This window comes from Nicotiana sylvestris, chromosome 6, assembly GCF_000393655.2.
Source record: "Nicotiana sylvestris chromosome 6, ASM39365v2, whole genome shotgun sequence".
NCBI lineage: Eukaryota > Viridiplantae > Streptophyta > Magnoliopsida > Solanales > Solanaceae > Nicotiana > Nicotiana sylvestris.
In genome coordinates, this window is record NC_091062.1 from 204526775 (window position 1) to 204545582 (window position 18808).

At 36.4% G+C, this 18808-nt stretch overlaps 1 protein-coding gene across 1 annotated transcript; it reads left to right on the plus strand.

The window, feature by feature from the left end:
• Positions 1–2110: 2110 nt before the first annotated feature.
• On the plus strand, positions 2111–12242 carry LOC104243764 (uncharacterized). The gene is made up of 10 exons (XM_009799014.2): positions 2111–2418; positions 3856–3981; positions 4713–4800; positions 6515–6600; positions 6730–6942; positions 7821–7987; positions 10199–10357; positions 10449–10529; positions 10628–10682; positions 11804–12242. Exons 1-10 carry the CDS (start codon positions 2308–2310, stop codon positions 11981–11983), a joined length of 1266 nt encoding a protein of 421 aa, XP_009797316.1. The 5' UTR covers positions 2111–2307; the 3' UTR covers positions 11984–12242.
• The last annotated feature ends 6566 nt before the right edge of the window (positions 12243–18808 follow it).

Sequence of the window (18808 nt, forward strand, 5' to 3'; positions counted from 1 at the left end):
GGCTCAACTGTCGGTTCATCGGCGGCCGCGTCCGGAGCGGACCTCTCGAGGACAAACACATCAGGGGCGATCTCCTCGATCTCGGTAGACGACTGCGAAGAAAAAGAAGTGACCTTTTGAGGAACAGTCTTAGAAGTTTTTGCCACTTTTATCTTGAAAGGGCTTGGAAAAGTTTGAAAGAAGGTTGAAAAAAGAAGGGAAAAGTTTGCTGAGGAAATTAAGCATGCTGGTTTGGGTGGAAGATAAATAAAGACTCGTAGTTTGTTGAGAAGTCTTGAAGAATGAAGATAAAAATAATGGGGTATGAAGAAAAACAATAAGTATCTTAAAAGTTCGAAGGTAGAAGCTTGGTCCAAAGTAAAAAATGAATGAAGGAAGGGAGTATTTATAGGTGTTCCGCACCGTTTTGTGTCCAGGGATGGCTTGCCGATTGCTCACACGCGTTGGAAGTCATTATGACGCGGCTAATGGGACGTTTCAGATTTTTTGTCATTTCTACTATGGCATGTTGAAGAAGGGATCGAAGTGCTCATGCCGTTTCTCGTCGCGAACTCTCTGAGAAACGAGGGGACTACCCGTATACAGGTAAACCGAACCCTTGAGACGCCTCGGTTGCCGATGAAGTAAATGGAGTAAGAGACGTGACGACAAAGAATCGGGACTGAGATAAAAAGCCCCTCGAGCCTGGGTCTGGGAGCACGATGCCCGCCCTCGAGAATATCGGGGCCATGACCCTGAGACCGGGTCAAATTCCAAAAGACTTCAGAGAGCGTTACCGGGCATCCGGACACGACTAACAAAAGACCGTGATATCCGTGACCAACCGGATATCATGATGTGGATCTCGGCACGTACCGGCGAAAATCCGATGATTAGTTAAACGGAAGATTTTTACTTTTTATGGAATTTTACTTAGAGCAGGACTCCCCTACTATATAAAGGGGGGGGGGGGTCTTATTATTCATCAGACTTACTGTAACACACATATCAAAACAATATACTATTATTTTCTCCGTTATTCAAAGTTCTTATTCTTGTTCGTCGGTGTTTGGTCATTGTGAGTCCAGGATCGAGGGCGGATATCTCATTAAAGCTGTTGTTAAGTCCGAAATCACCATCCTCAAGTGGTTTGATAATTTACTACATCCTTTATATGTTTAATCTAATGCAATTTATCGTTTTGTATCGAATTAATTCGCGTATCCTTAAAATCACTTACAAATTTAATTGTTATCCGTTCTCGAGGGTAAACAATTATTATCGCGGATTACACATGGAAGATTTTAAGAAATAAAAGCTACTGAAAAGTCGTCAAATCAGTTCTCCTGTATTGACAAACTAATTTTATTGTCGACTTCATGCAGATTACTCGTTGTGGAGTAATTTATCAATTATTTTTATTGATCACACAAAAAATCTTATTTGTCTTGAAACATAAATAAAACAATTGAATTTATTGTAAAATCTTCATATTCATCTTTAAACATCATCTTATCCATTATGCTTATATTAAATGGTAAAGGTAGAATTAGAGCAAACCAAATAATAGCAAGAGAAATTATTTTTTATACGTACTACATTTTTAAAAGTGCAAGTTTCTCTTTTTAAATTTATTTATTTATATTTTCGTAATTTTAACTTTCAAATATTATAAATATTTGGTTACGGATTGTGATTCATAACAATATCTATTAGCATGCTTGTCAAGATCCATACAAGAGCGGAAGAGCCTTCAAGGCTTATAGTCTACCCAGTAACTTCCTTTTATCGTTATTCTGAATGTCCGGTCATCAATTATTTGAAATACAATTAAAATAACTACTCAATAGCTAGTAATTAATTGCTTTAACTTCACATGAAATAAAAATAAACCACATGTAAATACTTTAATCACATTAAAGCCATGAATGGAAATGGAGAAAACATTGACCAAAAACGAAAAAAAGAAAACTTAACCTAAACATACGGATGGATATATGAACAACTTTAAAAGATCGAGGACCGTTCTAAAACACATAAAAACAACAGGGACAAACCTGAACATAAACAAAACTCTTAAGGACGAAAAGCACAATTTACTCTCCACACAGTGCGACACTCCGATCTGTACTTTCATTTCTTCCGACGTTCAGTTCTCATCACACACACACACACACGTAGCAGACTTGGAAGCCACTCCCCTCTTTGTCCAAAACAAAAAGGAAAAATACAAAAAAGTTCAAAACGTGACAATTCATCTGCATATATATATATATATATATATATATACACTGATACAGATTTAGAAAGACAGAAAAAGGGGGAATAATGTCGCTAACGAGTGTGAAGATGACAGAGGAAGTGTGGTTAACATGCCTTAGTCATGCATTGTCTACTGAAACTGAAGAAATTATGGGCCTTCTCCTCGGTGACACTCAGGTTTTTATTTTTATTTTTTTAAATTTTGATTGATCTATTTGAAGGAAAATTGTTCATTTAGGGTTTTGGATTGTCAAAACCCCATTGTTCTTCCATAGAAACTACTATCGTTGCATAAAGTCAGTAACTTTATGTCAAATATTGGATATTAAAGTTTGTTATTCCAATTTTTGTTGGTATCATTTTGTGTTTATTATTGCCGAAAATTATCGATTTTTTGAATAATTGGATGCAGTTTTTGCAAATGGTGGTCAAACACCTCTGTTTCTCCCTGAGAAATTAATGTTATTGGATAAAGTCAGTAACTTTCTGTCAATATTGGATATTAAAGTTTGTTAATATTGGATTAGTTTTTGCAAATGTTGGTCAAAAACATCTATTTCTCCCTGAGAAATGAATGTTATTGCATAAAGCTAGTAACTTTAGTGAATGTTGGATTGATATTTCGTTAATTTCTTCTTCTTTTTTTTTGGTGCTGCTAAATTGGTTTTGTATTTTTGTTGATTTTATTTTCTTCAAAAATTCGTGAAATAGTGGATGCCATGTTTGCAAATGGCGAAAAAGTTTCTTAAATACTGTCTTTCCCCGGCAAAATTGATGTTATTGCTTGAAGGCAGTAACTTTTACGTCATCCTTGGATTTAAATTTTTTAAATTTTTAGCAATTAGTGGCGTTTGCTAAATGGATTTTGTATGTTCTGTTGAACTTTTCTGAAATTCTTGAATTAGTGGATGCTGTGTTTGCAATTGGTAAAAGATTACCTTAAAAGCTATTTTTTTCCGCAGAGAAATTGATATTATTGCTTAAAGGCAGTAACTTTATGCCATTGTTGGATATATAGTTCATTAATTTCCAACTACTATTGACATTTGCTAATAGGTTTGTATTTATTTATTTTTTGGGTAAGTTTTTTGGAATTCTTGAAATATTGGATGCAGTGTTTGCAAATGGTAAAAGAGTTTTTGAGAAAACCCTATCCTTCTCCTGGAGAAATTTATATTGTTGCATAAAGGTAGCAACTGTGTCTTTCTGCAACCTTATCCAGTAGTGTTTAGACTCTGAATGTTTTTTGTCATGTTAAAGTTTAGACATTTACTTGCCAAACATTCAGTATGTATATTGGTTTTGCTTACTAATCAGGAAAGATATAAATCTTAGTAAGTCAAAGTCATATTTAAACTTAATAGCTGTGTTGGTAGATAGCTGGTGTATCTTCGATGGTCCATATTTAACCTCATCGTTCATGATCTTTCCCAATAGCTAATAGACTCTGATTTTGATTTGTCATGTTGTAGTTTAGACATTTGCTCGCTAATCGTTCAGTATGCAGTTTTCTTATGATTTCATTCCTTGATTTACATGCTATTGATTATGACTTTCCTGCTAAACAATATTCTCCACGTGCAAAAGTAATATTTGTTCTGTTGCAATTTTCAGCACTCAAAAAATGGTAGTGTTACTGCACTTATATGGGCGGCGCTGCCGCAGCCACGTTGCGATAGGCGGAAGGACCGTGTTGAGACCAATCCTGAGCAGCTGACTGCGGCATCAGCCAAGGCTGAGATATCCTTCCTGCTCCGTGCACAGTTAATGAATGTTTTTCAATGTGTTTCATTTAATTTTTTGTACTAGAAAAAATGAATATTTTTCATTTTCCTTGCGCTTCTAGAAGTTGTAGTACAGTAACGAAGATCAATGTCATTTAGTGACTGTGGTAGAATAATTTCTTTGTATAGCTTTTCTTGTAATTACTTGAAAGATCGCTTTTGGTAAATTTGCTGCCAAATAAGAAACAATTCGAACGTTCATAAACATAGATTTATTTTCTTCACAACATAAAACAATTTGAATGATATCTCATGCAATGGGCTGTTCCATTGGTTTTGCAAATGTGTTCTTTATTAACATGCCTAATCTATTAGTAAATCATGATTTTTGTTTTCCTTGTAATGAACTGGGAACATGTCAAATAATAATCTGTCATCATGTCTTCTTAGGATTATCTGCGCAAATTTTTTTCTTGATGCAGAGTGCATGCCATGTTTCTAGTATATGTAGAGCTTGACTTCGTAACCATATTCCCTTATGACATGCATCGGCTTTGTGGGCCTGGATAACAGTTGGCTTAAAAAAGATCTTTGCTCTCGTTTGATCGATGGTCTCATACATCTTAAGTTTGTTGGTTGAGTTTGTTTCTTGATATATCAAATGTATATGATTGGGTTGTGGTTGTGATTATGCAGTTTCATCCGAAAAATTATATTCTGGATTTGTTACTTTAACTTTCTTAGCACAGAATGACCTTGGCAACAGGAAGAACAACAAGAGTGATTGGCTGGTACCATTCACATCCCCACATTACAGTGCTTCCTTCCCATGTAGGTAGGTATTTAGTGCCTCTAAGCACATTCAAGTTGATACCACCCGAGTATGATGGTGTCAAAATCAAGTGGTCCTCGATATCCAAACATTAATCAAAATTTGCGATCATCTTTATTTTGGTGATTGTTCAACGGAAGGTTGTGTTTCTCAAACATGCTCCAGTATAATCCTTTGTTGGTCTTTAAGCGGTGCTCTTTGTAATATTGAAAATTTATCTCTACTCTCTTGACCTTTGTTCTTGTGCTGCTGCTGTTGTGTTGGCTGTAGTCCAGCATCTGTAGTTTTATGAATTTGTGTATAGTTTCTGATAAGGCTTGGATAGCACATAATTCCTTCTTATCTATGCTTGTTATCCACTGCATTTTCCATTTGGCCAAAAAAGTCAAAAGATGAATCGCTTCACCATCCCTAGATGTCCTTAGAAGTAGTTTCCAAAAATGGATTGCTCTATTTTTTGTAGTAAGATATGTGCTCAGATTCCAATATCTATTGCATCCTAAACTTGATTCCAAAATCTCCAGAAACTCAATTGTTGGTTCCTGTTAGGACTAAGAACATCTCAAGAATAAAACAAGATCTTTGGTTTGAATACAACATAGTAAGAATAACCTCGGTGGAGGCAAACACAACATAAATAAAGCTAGATTAGCACTTACAAAGCTAAATCAATGAAGAATATGAAGTAAAATAGACTAGAAACATGAGTTAGCCACAGGTCACAGCTCAAAGGTTGACTGAGCTGTCGGATGTGATACATAATAAGATTTGTGCATTTTTTAAGTGATACCAAATGAAATCCCTGATATATCCACTGATTCCATCAGTTTTTTTCTATTTTAAGCTTTTCTTTTCTTTTCTTTCTTTCTCTGGGGATGTTTCATTTTAGTATTTGCAAGACCAACATATATTTTAACCTATTGTCCACCATTACTTTCTGCTATAACTAGAGTCTTATGCTTGTATGACAGTTTTTCTATCCGCCCCCCTCCCTTAAAGAATCTTCTTCTTTTATGTTGCTGTCTCCATCTGTTTAATTAGGTTATATTTAATAGTCAAGTGGAAGGTTTAGATTAAAAAAATTTACCATTCAAAATCCACGTGCTAACTAAGTAGATGTAGTTCAAATACACAAAGCAACTCATTTGGTGGTTGATTTATTTTGGTTTATCTTTTTGGCTTCTCAAATGTGTCTGGCTGATAGACTGTTATGGGCGATGCTTTTTAATATAGTGTCTTGTAGTTCGTTTCTAAAGAAGGGAATTGGGCAATTGACGGCTTTGGGAAAAGTCGTTTTCAGCGTTCTTCTCTAAGTTTTGGACATTGAATAAGGCCTAAATTTTGACAAAACATTGACTAAGACCTATATTAGACAAAGAAAAATTAACTTTATCTTATTAAAAAAGGGGGCAGAAAAGATTAGTTTTCCTGAGAATTGGCAGTTATATATAAAACGAAAATGCAGGATAGGACTGGCCTGTCCGTTCTTAATCCTTTTGCATTCTCCTATGTTTGATCTGTTTGTAGTTCTGTTGTTCCTTGGATGGTTCGGACTCCAGCAATTTGTAGAGACGAGCTAAATATTATCTGGAGGTTATTTGTGGTTAAGTCCGGTCATAGGTTATTCTCTTCTCAGCTTGATGCTTGTGTTGTCAAAAGCTAGTTTTCTTTCTCTCAGTCCATGAAAATCATAACATGCTTATGTAAAACCATGCAGATGTCCGCACACAAGCCATGTATCAACTTCTGGATGCTGGCTTTATTGGGTTGATATTTTCATGTTTTAGTGAAGATGCACAGAAGGTAGGGTAAGATTGTTTGGTATCAGTAGATCAGCAGCCAGTATAATGTCTTGGCCACTGCAAGTGTAGATCAGTACCATTGTAATGTCTTGGCCAGTGCATGTCTACAAACTATTTGCTTATGTTTCAGGTCGGAAGAATTCAAGTTATTGCATTTCAGTCCCTGGATGGAAAGCAGCAGAGTCACATGTTGAGGCCTATTTCTCTTTCCCCTGTACATAAAAGTTCTGTTATAGACCTTGAATCATCATTAAGTTCCGCAGACACATCTAGAGCTGGTTCAAAAATCGAGAGTCTTGAACAAGACACTGGTGATTCAAGAGCTGCTGCTTTGGCTTCTAAGGTACGTTTAGTCATTTCATAATTTAAATAAAGCATGTTAGTAGTTGCGGTTTTCTGGACCTTGAGAGGCTGCTACATTGTGGTGTGCAAGGCTTAAAAGATATACAATGATTTTCTTTTATGGATTACCACCCTTCATTTCCAGCTGTCATGGAATTATGCATGGCCTGAGCTGGTAATTCTTCAAGTTCATGGTTCTGTAGTATATCGAATTTGTTGAAGTTGCCTATATTTGGGTGCCAAGCTATCTGTAGATCTGCAATGAACATACCTGTGTCCCTAGAAAAAACTAGTCTGAAGGGCAAAATTTGGGCTTTATGCCTATACTTTCTTTCTCTTCTGCTTGTTTTCTGTTCTTTTTCTTTTAAAGTTTTTGGGCGCAAGGTGTGAGGTTAGATGCAGTATATGTTTTTATATTTAAATGTGGTTGATGGGTTGTCTGATCTCAAGATCTTTAACCCTATACTAGATCCTAATCGCTTCAACAAATCCATTTATGGATCTTTTTGTTTGTACCCTGTTACTTTCGCCATTGAAGTATTAGGAAAAAAGAATGCTCCTTTTTGGTTGTTGATTTTTGTATGATTGAGGATTAGAACTTCTTTCACTCGTACCTCTTTTTGGTCTTTGAATGTTTTCTTTATCTGAGTGCTTCTTTAGTGTGTGCTCAACTGCTAATTATTGGTGATTGGTTAGGATGGGGGAAAATCTATGTACGTGGTGGATATATTTGCTAATATTGGCAGTAGACTTGGAGAAAAATATCATGCTAACTGTTTTTCAGAAGTTATGATTGATGATCAGAAATATTTTCACCCATCTCTATTTTTAGCCTTGGACTGCTTCGGTAGTGCATGCTAATTTTAACTGATTGGTTAGGGTGGGGCAAGATCTACGGACTTGGGCAATTTCTTTGCTAATGTTGATAACAGAGTTGGAGAAAACCTTCAAGCCAACAGTCTTAGTAATGCAATCCTTGATGTAGATCCAATGGACATGTCAGAAAGTATGCAAGAAGCAATGCATCGATCAAATTTGGAGATGAGGTACATTTGAGTACGTACTTGATTACTTAATATGATTTGAATCTATACAAAGAAGTCAGAAGTATGTGGCTCCACTATGCCTTTGTGTTATTTGGAAGGATAGGAATTTGAGGTGTTTTGCAGCAAAGACAGAACCAACGTACAAGATCAAATGCAAATACTCCTTTTTTTGTATAGCTTTTTGGTGTAAAAAACTAGATTATAATATGACTGATAGGACTGCCTCAACAGTCTGCACTTACAACAGGTGGGTGGATTGTCTTAACAGTCTGCACTTATAATAGGACTGAGTTTTTGATTGTGCATATTGGCGCCTTCTTAGTGCAGTTTACAGCAATAAATTGTTTACTTATCAAGAAGATTGTGATGTAACTACATGAGTATCAAAACCCTCAAAAAGAAGTACATTGTAAATTCTTTGAACTTTTTACCAGCTCTTCGTTAGTTGTTTGCATCGTTGACTGGTGTTAAGTTACTGTTATCAATCCTAAAGCTAGCCCAAGTGGTGAGCATTACAGCTTGTACACACCTAGAGCTGGACATCTAGACTCTGGATAACACTGGCAACCCAACATTAGTGACATAGACATTGAGTTTGACTCACTCAAAAGCTTGCTCATGGGGTGGGAACTGTTCAAGACCATATAAAGAAACTACATCCTATAACCTCAACCACTGTGGGTCTTTAACAACTAGAACCTTTAAGTATCTTATGTGTTCCTTTTTAATACATTATATGTTACGTCGCTGGAAGAGTGTCAAGTGGAAAATTAGCTTAAGCTTGCAGAAGAAGAAATGGTGCCCAAATGGGCAACTACTTAAATATTGATGTAAAAAAGTAAAAAAAAAAATTGTTGATAAGATGAAAGATTTTATTGAAATGTACCAAGATGGTACAGAAGATAACTAGGAAACAAAAACAAGCCTACTACAATCGTCTTCCAAACAACTCCAAGAAATCCATGTACTGATCTGAACTAACTAGTGGGCTTGATTTGCACCGAAAATACAAAATTTGTAAACAAATACTCCTAATTCTAACAATTTGAGTTCTCTGTCCTTCAAAGCAAGCCTTGTTCCCTTCGAGCCATATTGTCCATAAGATGCACAATGGGATAGTTCTCCATAGTTGCTTTATCTCCATATCACCTGATGCTGCCAACCTGCCATCAACCCCTTCACATTCTGAGGCATCACCCATGCAATAGCACAAATATTTAAGAATTACTCCCAGCATTCTCTAGAAAATCTGCTATGGAGGAACAAATGTTCAACTGTTTCTTGATCCTCTTGACACAGGTAGCATCTGTTACATAGGGAAAAGCCTCTCTTCTGCAAGTTATTTGAGTTAAGCATGACTCCCAGTGGCGACCCATCCAAAACATGCTACTTTCACAGGAGCTTTTGTCTTCCATATCATCCTCCATGGCCAAGAAGTATCCCATTGTCCTGACTGCTTTATCAACATACTGTAGCAATTCTTGACTGTAGCAAGAATAACTCCCAACATACTGTAAAAAATCTCTATTTGACATGTTTGGCAAAAATTGTCAGGCTTAGTTAATCAAGTGATTTCTGATACATGACATGACAATTGCGTTTATTGCTTATTTGAATTATGCTTTTCTGAATCATGATACATTCCATTGTAATGTCATAATCTGGAATTCAATAAGTCAGAAATTTGGAGGACAACTGATCTTATAGGTTTTCTGTTCAGGCACTTACTTCGAGGGTTTACACAGGAAATTTACAATAGTATATGCTGATGAGGTCCTTGGGTACTAAGCTTCACATTTTGACCTTATTGGCCTTGTAGAATTTATTTGAAGAAGTTGCATAATAAATTTGGCATGTTTTATTGTATCTAATAATGTCCATAGTTAAAGCACATTTGAAGATAAGGCCGAAGAGCAGTAGTTGCTTGTTCACTGAAGTCGTTTTATCCCAAAATCTAAAAAGAAAAAAAGAAAAAAGAAAAAAATTGTTGTTTACAAGTCTCCCTTGTCGAGAAGATATTGTATGTCTGATATGCTACAATAGAGCTTGTATAACGACTAGTTGAAGAGGCATGCTGTTTAGTTCACATCTCCTTTTGGTTCAAAGAATTTCTATATTTTGCTCTTTCCTTGCTAATCAAATTATTGACTCATCCTTCTGAACTGTGATAAATGCTTGGCTTAATGTCAAAATGTTTTTGGTTGGTGACAGTGGTGCAGAATATGTCAGAAAGGAAATCCCTCTTCTGGTTCTGCCATCCTCATCTCTTCTCAATCTTGATGCACCTTTGAACTCATTCACAGATCTGCAACGCGTATTATTTGAAGAAGAAAGAACTGCATATAATCAGGCTGTTGTAACAAATATGAGGTGGGTAACTTAACACTTCCCAATTGACTGCTTTGCGTAACTGAAGTTATTGCTCTTCAACTGTTGCAATTATTTGGGATGTCTTCTGCAGGGAAGGAAAAGCGCATCCACTCACTTTCATTCATCATACATCCACATATCAGGCTTCTATGTGCAAATTAATGGAGTATTGGTAAATGAACTCACTCTTTGACTTCCGTTTTAGAACTCAGTTCCGTCCCTCTTTGTGGAGGTGTTATTGTTGGTCACTGCTTTTGTTCTGTATCGCAGCTTAAGTCCTGCCATCAGTGCCCTTCAGGACCACTTGAGAGAGAATGAAATTCGGGTATGAATACTTATATATTGTCATCCATTATGCTTCTTTCTTCAGTTTTACCTAATACTGAATCAAGAGACTTTGAAGTTGATATTTAGATTCTGCTTGTCATGTACAAATGTTTTTGATTTCCTGAGAAGTTTCCACTTCTTTTGTCCATCTTTTGTTTTATGAAATAGTGTTATGGACTATCTTTCTATTCCGTCAGAACTTCTCAACCACCCTTACTGTCGCCCCTAGCCCCCTATATAAAGATATGAAAAATATTTCCTTTCTAAGGAATCACCAACTCTGTGATCCATTGTTTTGGTTGGTATCTGTTGGTTTTGAGCGAGTACTTATACTCATCCAAAAAAAAACGTGAAAATTTGTTTGCCTGTGCTGGTTAAGAGAGGAGAGAGATCTGTTGTAGTGGAAGATTTACCATCCTGAATAGTGAGTAGTCTCCTGTGTGTTTGATTTTGAGAAGATGGTAAGATGCTAGAGGATGACAAAGAAAGTGGGATTATCATTAACTACTTTCGGTTTAGAAAATTTCAGATTGTGAGTTATTATGTCTATTGTATCCGTGTATTCAGTTTATGTGAATAAACAGAAAGTTCCCTAAGTATGTGCTAGAGGACAAATTTAATTATTTTGTGACAGAGGAATCTAGCTTGCGAGTACTCATGTGTATTGTGTGCATGTACTCATGCGTATTGTGTGCATGTACTCAGTTAATGTGAATAAATGGAAATTCAATAAGTTTTGGCTTAGTCATCCGGGAACTTACCATAAAACTTCAGTGTATCTCAACCAGGTAGCGACTTTTTCATTATTTATCCAATAGATAGAAAATTGAGAAAGCTCTTGAACTGAACAATGCTTGTTAAGGAAGTCTAAAATTACACAAAGGTATTATCAAGTAGACATTTGGCGGAGTAATCCTCAAAAGAAGAAGTTTTTAGACTTGCTATTCATGGGAAGTCTTTTGAAAAGGGAAAGATTGCTTTTAAATTCTGTACTAAAGGCTGTTCCTGCTGTACTTCCCATTATTATTCACTGCATCTTTGGCTTGGTTTCACACATTGCTGATTTGACATGCATTGTGCATCGTTTATACTGGTGGCTAAAATATTTTGCTAACACAGCTAAAGATGCTAAGTGAAGAAGCCAAGGTTTTGGAGAAGGAAATCACAAAAGGGGAACCAATCACAAGCTCTCCTCGTAGAGCTAGTACTTCATTGGGTCAAAGAGACTTGTATAGTCCAACCGAGTTAAGTATGAAAAGCGTCTCTGGTTCAGGTAGCCGGAGCAGAAAAGCATCTTAGTAGTAGCAAGACGAATCTTGCCTACATGATGTGTATAATAGGGGTTTTGTTTTGTTATTCCACCATCTTGTTACCAACTCTGGTCTCTTTTGGTGCTCCTTAATATGATGCCAATTTTTGGTTATTTTTGAGCTTGCACAAGGCAAATTTATTGCAATGGTTCTGGTTTAGAGCCAAATTTCAATGAGATCTTGTACTGGAATCCAGAAAATTCAATTATGCATATTTTAACTAGAATTCACTAAATTATTTCCTGGTATACTGGGCTCTGGGGACCAAAAATCCAACCAGAACTTTTTTCAGAAGGGTTGCAAATTTAGGAATTTGTTGGTAATATAAAGTTTCAATTTTATCACATAGGTGAACCGGGCAAGAGACAAAAAAGGGAGATAGAATACCTTTTGTAACTATAATTCTTAGTTTGTGAATAAGATTATTATTTATCTGCTAAATGCAGGAGAAGGGATAACTTACGGGAAATTTTCATAAAGCACTATCTTTTAGTAGTAATTAGCCATATATAGATACCATTTGCTACATTACGGATTATAGATACCTTTTATGTGGTTATAAGATGTATTTGATGTATTTAGGCTATTGTATTCGTGAATACAGTAGCAAAAATAGGTGTGAATTAGGGAAGTCCAGCTAATCAGTTGTTGTATTCGAGTGTATTCAACTGTATTTATGGAGTGAAATATGAGATTATAGCTGGATAGATTAATGTATTCACGACGTGAAATAGAGGATTACACTGTTTTTAAAACGGAAAGTGAATCAATTAACATATAGACTCCTAATATAACTCAACAAACTCAATTATAATACACAAATTTTGTATTTTCAATTATAAAAAAGATTCTCAACCGAAAAATACCCCAAAAACATAGCAATCTTCAGAGAAATTATATAATACATCTGAATACATAAATTATATTAATAAAAAAAAATTATGAATATATTCATGGCATATAGCGAGACAGTGAATACAATGAAATACATAGAATATAGCGGGATACATTGAAATACAATGAGAAAAAAAGATAGTGAATACAATGAAAGAAATGGAAATACAACGGGACACATTCAATTACAATGAAAAAAAGACAATGAATATAATGAAATACATGAAAATAGTTGAAATATATTAATAGAAAATCAAGTTGTTCAGCCCCAAACTCCATCGTCTTTGTTCAAGAACAAATCAACCGGATTATATGTTGGCGGCTGCTGTTCAAGAATCAGTGCATCTATTATAATGGGATGGGGCCTTTGCACAAGAATCAGTTTAATGTCAAAACCCAAGCCCACTGCTACACCGTCATCTCCCCACGCTCTCATCGCCAAATTCCCCCTCCTTCACTTGTAAGTTATAAACCGTTCCATCTCTGTTTTTATCTTCAAATTCTTTTTGTATAAAAGGCACATTGATTCGGCTTTGCACAAGAATTAGTTTAATGTCGGCTGTTGTTCAAGAATTAGTGCATCTATTATAATGGGATGGGGGCTTTGCACAAGAATCAGTTTAATATCGGCGGCTGCTCTGTAGTGGGTTTTGCACAAATCCGGTAGACGGAGGAGAAGATCGGAAATTTTAATGGGATGGGGAAGAGAATGAGATGTATCAAAGTAGAGAAAGAAAGAAAATAGTGTAACTAAATAGCGTATTTAGTGGCTTATGGCTAGGAGGTAACCAAAAGTAAATATTTTGCTATAAACCTTAAAAGGTATCTATAGAATATAATTTTTTTAAATGATATTTATTTAAAATAAATAAGGTGTTAACCTTTGCTATAGGAGGTAAAAATTCCATAACTTAATAGTTCGAGCTCAAAGCCTCTACACTCGCCATTCTTCTTCTTTTTCCATTCTCTACTTTGATCTCTGTTTAGTACTCAGTCCGTCCTGAGGGTAACGAATGTTCGTTTTCCATAGAGCTTATTTTTCTTCTCATTACGTACACTGAAGAAAAAAGGTGAAAATTAATAAGGATAAATACATCTTGAGAAAAAATTAAGTTCCTCTAAATACATTATGAAAGTCAAAATGGATTAAAACTTTTGCCTTTTGGAGAGCCTTTTATTTCAATATAATTTTACTTAAAACGTTATTTAGAAAGTTATGTATGATAGATATCCTAAAAAAATTCTCGTTTTAAAAACAAAACACCTTTATATCTCACGAATAAAATCCTTTGTATACGCCCCCAAGTAAACTTTTCAGTGATTTCATTAATGTCTATGCATTTTATATTTAGATCATTGGATACGAGTCTGTTACGTGGAAAAATATATAAGTTAAGTTTGAAAAAATGACATTGTATAGTCACTTACAAAATAATAATAAAAAATTATATATATCATATATAATTATACAAATTTGATATATTTTTTTAGCTACCAACTACAATTTCAGGTTTAAGAAATTAACGGGACAGGGGGTGGGGGATATAACGACAATAATTTTCATTTTTGTATGCGGTGAAATCAGGGGAATCCATTTCCCGCCATTAAGGTATATTCAGAATGTCATGTCAGCTCCTCGAGGCTGTGGGATCATGATCGGGCTCCTTATCTCGAGGATCATCCGCGGCCCTGCAGAGGCTCCGAGGTTAAGGAATCTGTCCGCGACCCAGCAAAGGTTACGAAGACGGGGAACTCCCGAGGCAAGCAGCTAGAATCAATAGGCTCTGGTGTCATGTCTAGCTGTCTCATCCCCGTATATTTACATTTAATGCACTCTATACCATACCGTATTCCCTCGACTATATAAGAGGAACCCATACCACTTTGTAAAAGGCTGATGTTGCTCCATTTCTCCACCAAAGGAATAATATCTCTCTCTCTTTCTTCTATTTTGTTCATTCTCACTGGCTCGAGGCCGCTTTAACATCTATTGTCTTCTTACTTATTTCATGCTATATGAACCATAGGTTAAAACATGTATTAAAATCAGATAATAGACCGATTATAACAGTTGAGCGACCGTGCTAGAACCACAGAACTTGGGAATGCCTAATACCTTCTTCCGGGTTAACAGAATTCCTTACCGGGATTTCTGTGTTCGCAGACTGATATACAGAGTCAATCTTTTCCTTGATTCGGGATTTGAACCAGTGACTTGGGACACCATAAATTATCCCAAGTGGCGACTCTGATTCTTAATAAATAATCCCGTTTCGATTGTCACTTTAAGTTGGAAAAAACTCCCTTATTATACACCCCTTCCGGGGTGTAGGAAAAAGGAGGTGTGACAAGTGGAAACAAAGCCTACAAAAAAGCCCACAGGCAAAAATAGCATAAGAGCCATTATCGCCAGCTAAGCAAGCCTATGGGCCTCATAATGAAAGATCTCTATGGCCAAACAGCGTAAGAGCCATTGTCGCCAGCTAAAAATTTTTGACAACTTGAGGATTAAAATGAGCTCGAATCGTAACCCGATTCAGAGACCGAATCCAAAATAGTTAACTATGCAATCCCCCGGGCCACATAACATAAGTGCCACTGTCGCCAGTCCGAAAATACTTTGGGGTGACTCCGCTGGGGATCATAACCCAGAACTTTGGTTCAGGGTTCAAGAATTCGAGCTTAGAATAACTGTTATACTTGGCTTTATTTATTATCTGATTTTTTTACATGTTTGAGCCTAATGTGCTAAATGCCACTTTTAACCGCTTTAATATTGTCTGAATTGTATATAAATTATTACGAAACCCTCTTCTCTCTGAGTCTTCTAAATCATCTGGGAAGTGTGCACTTCGTGTGACTTCTTTTCTGTTAGAGTCATATCCCAATTTTAGAACGAGGTTCGGACAAGTTGCAAAGCCGGTGAAGCTTCTGTATTCCCGGTATGCTGCCCTCCTCGGCTCGAGCTGTCCGCTCGGGTAAGCCAGGTCTAGAACAATACACCTAGGTTTTTAAACCTAGAATAACATAGCCTCATGCCGGATCCCTAGTAGGAACGCTTGTTCGCATCACGTGCATGTGACTTTGGGGACTCAACACAGGGGTTGGGTCCGTCTAGGACAAGTGTACCCAAATTAAAAGATCATCCTGATGCATCTTACGTGCTACTTGTGTATCTGTTTGTTTCGGCTTGCATGTTGACTTGCTTCTAGAATAGAGAAAGACAATAAAAAAAAGAAAAGAGAGTGAGATGTAAGTATTTGAATTATCCTGAAACTCTGCCGAAATTTAAAAAAAAAAAAGAGAAAAAGTCATTTCAAAATAAGTCATATTTTCCTGTTCCGTCAAAACTGACAGAACTACGCGGGTCTGATTCTCACCGGATGTGAGATACGTAGGCAAACCTCATCGGTTCCGGCCCCCAATTTTCAAAAATCCAAAAAAATTCTTTTACTTCCTTCTTTAGAAAAGTTTTTCTTTGAGACCCCAACTTTTAGATATACAAAAAATATTTTCTTTTAGTTGCTTCTCAAAATCAAAAAATACAAAAATATTTTCATTCTTCTTTCGAAAATTGAAAAGAAAATTCAAGATTCAAAAATACTTTCTCTTTCTTTAGAAGTACTTCTTTCCTAACTTCAGAATAAAAATCCATAAATGCAAAAATATTTTTCTTTCTTCTTTAGAAGTTTTTCTATCGAAATTCCAAAAAAAAAAAAGCAATAAAAGTCGAAATTCAAAAAAAAAGGAGAAAAAAATCTTTCTTCTTTAGAAGTCTTTCTTTGCAAAAATGCTGAAGAAAAATCAAAATCCAAAAACTATTTTCTTCTTATTTATATGTCTTCCTTTTGAAATGTTCAAAATCCAAAAAAAGTTGTTTTATTTACTTTATTCCTGATCTTCCCGAACTACGCAAGATCTGATTCATGTTCCCACATGATACGTAGACAACCCACATTAGGTTCGATCACCATTAAAAAGAAATGAAAAATAATAAAGAAATGAAAAAATATTGATAATAATAAGGACTGACTGAGTCCATTCTAACATGTTTTGTTTTGAATTGTGAAGAAAGTTGAGGTGGTCGGTTTGTGGTAAGCTGGAAACACAAGATCCAAGGAAAAATGATAACTGACATCGAAGTTGTTACAAGTGCTCAAGAGACTCATGGTCAGAGGGTTCAACAAGAGTCTACTGTGTTTGAGAAAAATAGAATACTGAAACAGCAAATGACCGAAATGTGTCAAGCATGGGCTAGTGGTCAAGGATAGCCTCGTCATGAGTCACAATTTGCTACACAACAAGAGCAGTACCACTCTCCTGAGTACCACTCGTACTCGTTTGATCTTCCTGCAAACATTGAGAAGCCTGCCCGAAAGATGGTACAAGAAGAAATGACCCAAAGAGTGAAAAACTTAGAACAACGGTTGAAAAACATGCAAGGGTTGGCAGGTCAAAAGAGTGTTGCCTTCAAAGATCTATGCATGTTCCCCGATGTCCACTTGTCGCCTGGTTTCAAGACTCCCAAATTTGAAAAGTATGATGGACATGGAGATCCCATAGCCCACCTGAAAAGGTATTGCAATCAACTGAGAGGTGTGGGAAGAAATGAAGAATTGTTGATGGCTTATTTTGGGGAAAGCCTTACGGGAGTAGCCTCCGAATGGTTTATTGATCAAGACACGTCTCACTGGTATGTCTGGGATGACATGACACATGCCTTTGTCAAACAGTTCCAATACAATATTGACATTGCCCCAGACCGCAATTCCCTTTCAAACTTGAAGAAGAAACCAACTGAAAGTTTCAGGGAATATGCTATCAAATGGAGAGAGCAAACAACTAGAGTTAAGACACCCATGGATGACCACGAGCTAATCAGTGTCTTCCTTCACGCTCAAGAGCCAGATTATTTTCAAAACATGATGTCCAGAGTGGCAAAATCCTTCTCGGAAGCAATCAAAATGGGAGAAATGGTAGAGAATGGTCTTAAGACAGGCAAAATTATAAGTCAAGCAGTTCTTAAAGCCGCAACTCAGGCTGTCCAAGTTGAATCTGATAATTTCAGTGGCACAAATGAGAAAGATGAAGAAATTATGATGACACCAGGGTCGAGAAGAGGTCCCAGGAGAACATCTCGAAGGTATGAGCAGCCTCCTCAAGTTTTCCATGACTCCCCTGATCAGTATTATCCACCTCAGAACCCTCAATACTCTGTCGCTCCACCTCAGTATGTTGTCCAGCCACCAAAACACCCCAGAAGGCGAGAACGAGCATCACAAAATCTCCAACAGTCTCCACAAAATTTTCAGGTGCCCTATAACCCACATCCAAGCTAGAGGTATAAAGGGGAACAAAGGTTGAAAGATAATTTTACACCAATAGGATAGTCCTATGCAAGCTTATTTGAGAAGTTAAAGCATTATGACATGATTGCACCTATTCCTCCAAATCATGTGGACCCACATGCGAGAAGCTTTGACCCTTCTAAAAGGTGTGAATACCATTCCAATGCCTAGGGGCACAATGTTAAAAGCTGTCGGGATTTGAAAAGAGAAATAGAAAGGATTATCCAGGAAAACCTGATTGTGATTCAAGGCAGTGACATCCAGAATATCGCGCAGAATCCTTTACCTGCACATCATGATGCACACTTTGTGGGGATAATGCCTGATGACATGGAGTATGAGAATCCTCTCGGGAACTTGCTAATTGAAGTTAATGATGTTGAAATTGGAGAAGGCTCTGCTAATTCTGATGAGCAAATTTGTGGCTAAATGCCGAACCTAGCAATTGAAAAGTCATTCCCTCCTCACTAGGAAGGAATCTTGGTAGCTTGTTTTGATGTTTTTTCAATTATCTGGGTTATTTTAGGGTTGTGATCCAGATTTTATTTGTTTTATTGAGTCAAACCCTTCTA

Bases quoted from the DNA above. Each gene is read 5' to 3' on its own strand.
- LOC104243764 (XM_009799014.2), top strand. From the start codon at position 2,308: ATGTCGCTAACGAGTGTGAAGATGACAGAGGAAGTGTGGTTAACATGC. The intron at 4,801-6,514 runs GTAGGTATTTAG...AAAACCATGCAG, and splicing joins AGTGCTTCCTTCCCATGTAG to ATGTCCGCACACAAGCCATG. The intron at 7,988-10,198 runs GTACATTTGAGT...GGTTGGTGACAG, and splicing joins CGATCAAATTTGGAGATGAG to TGGTGCAGAATATGTCAGAA.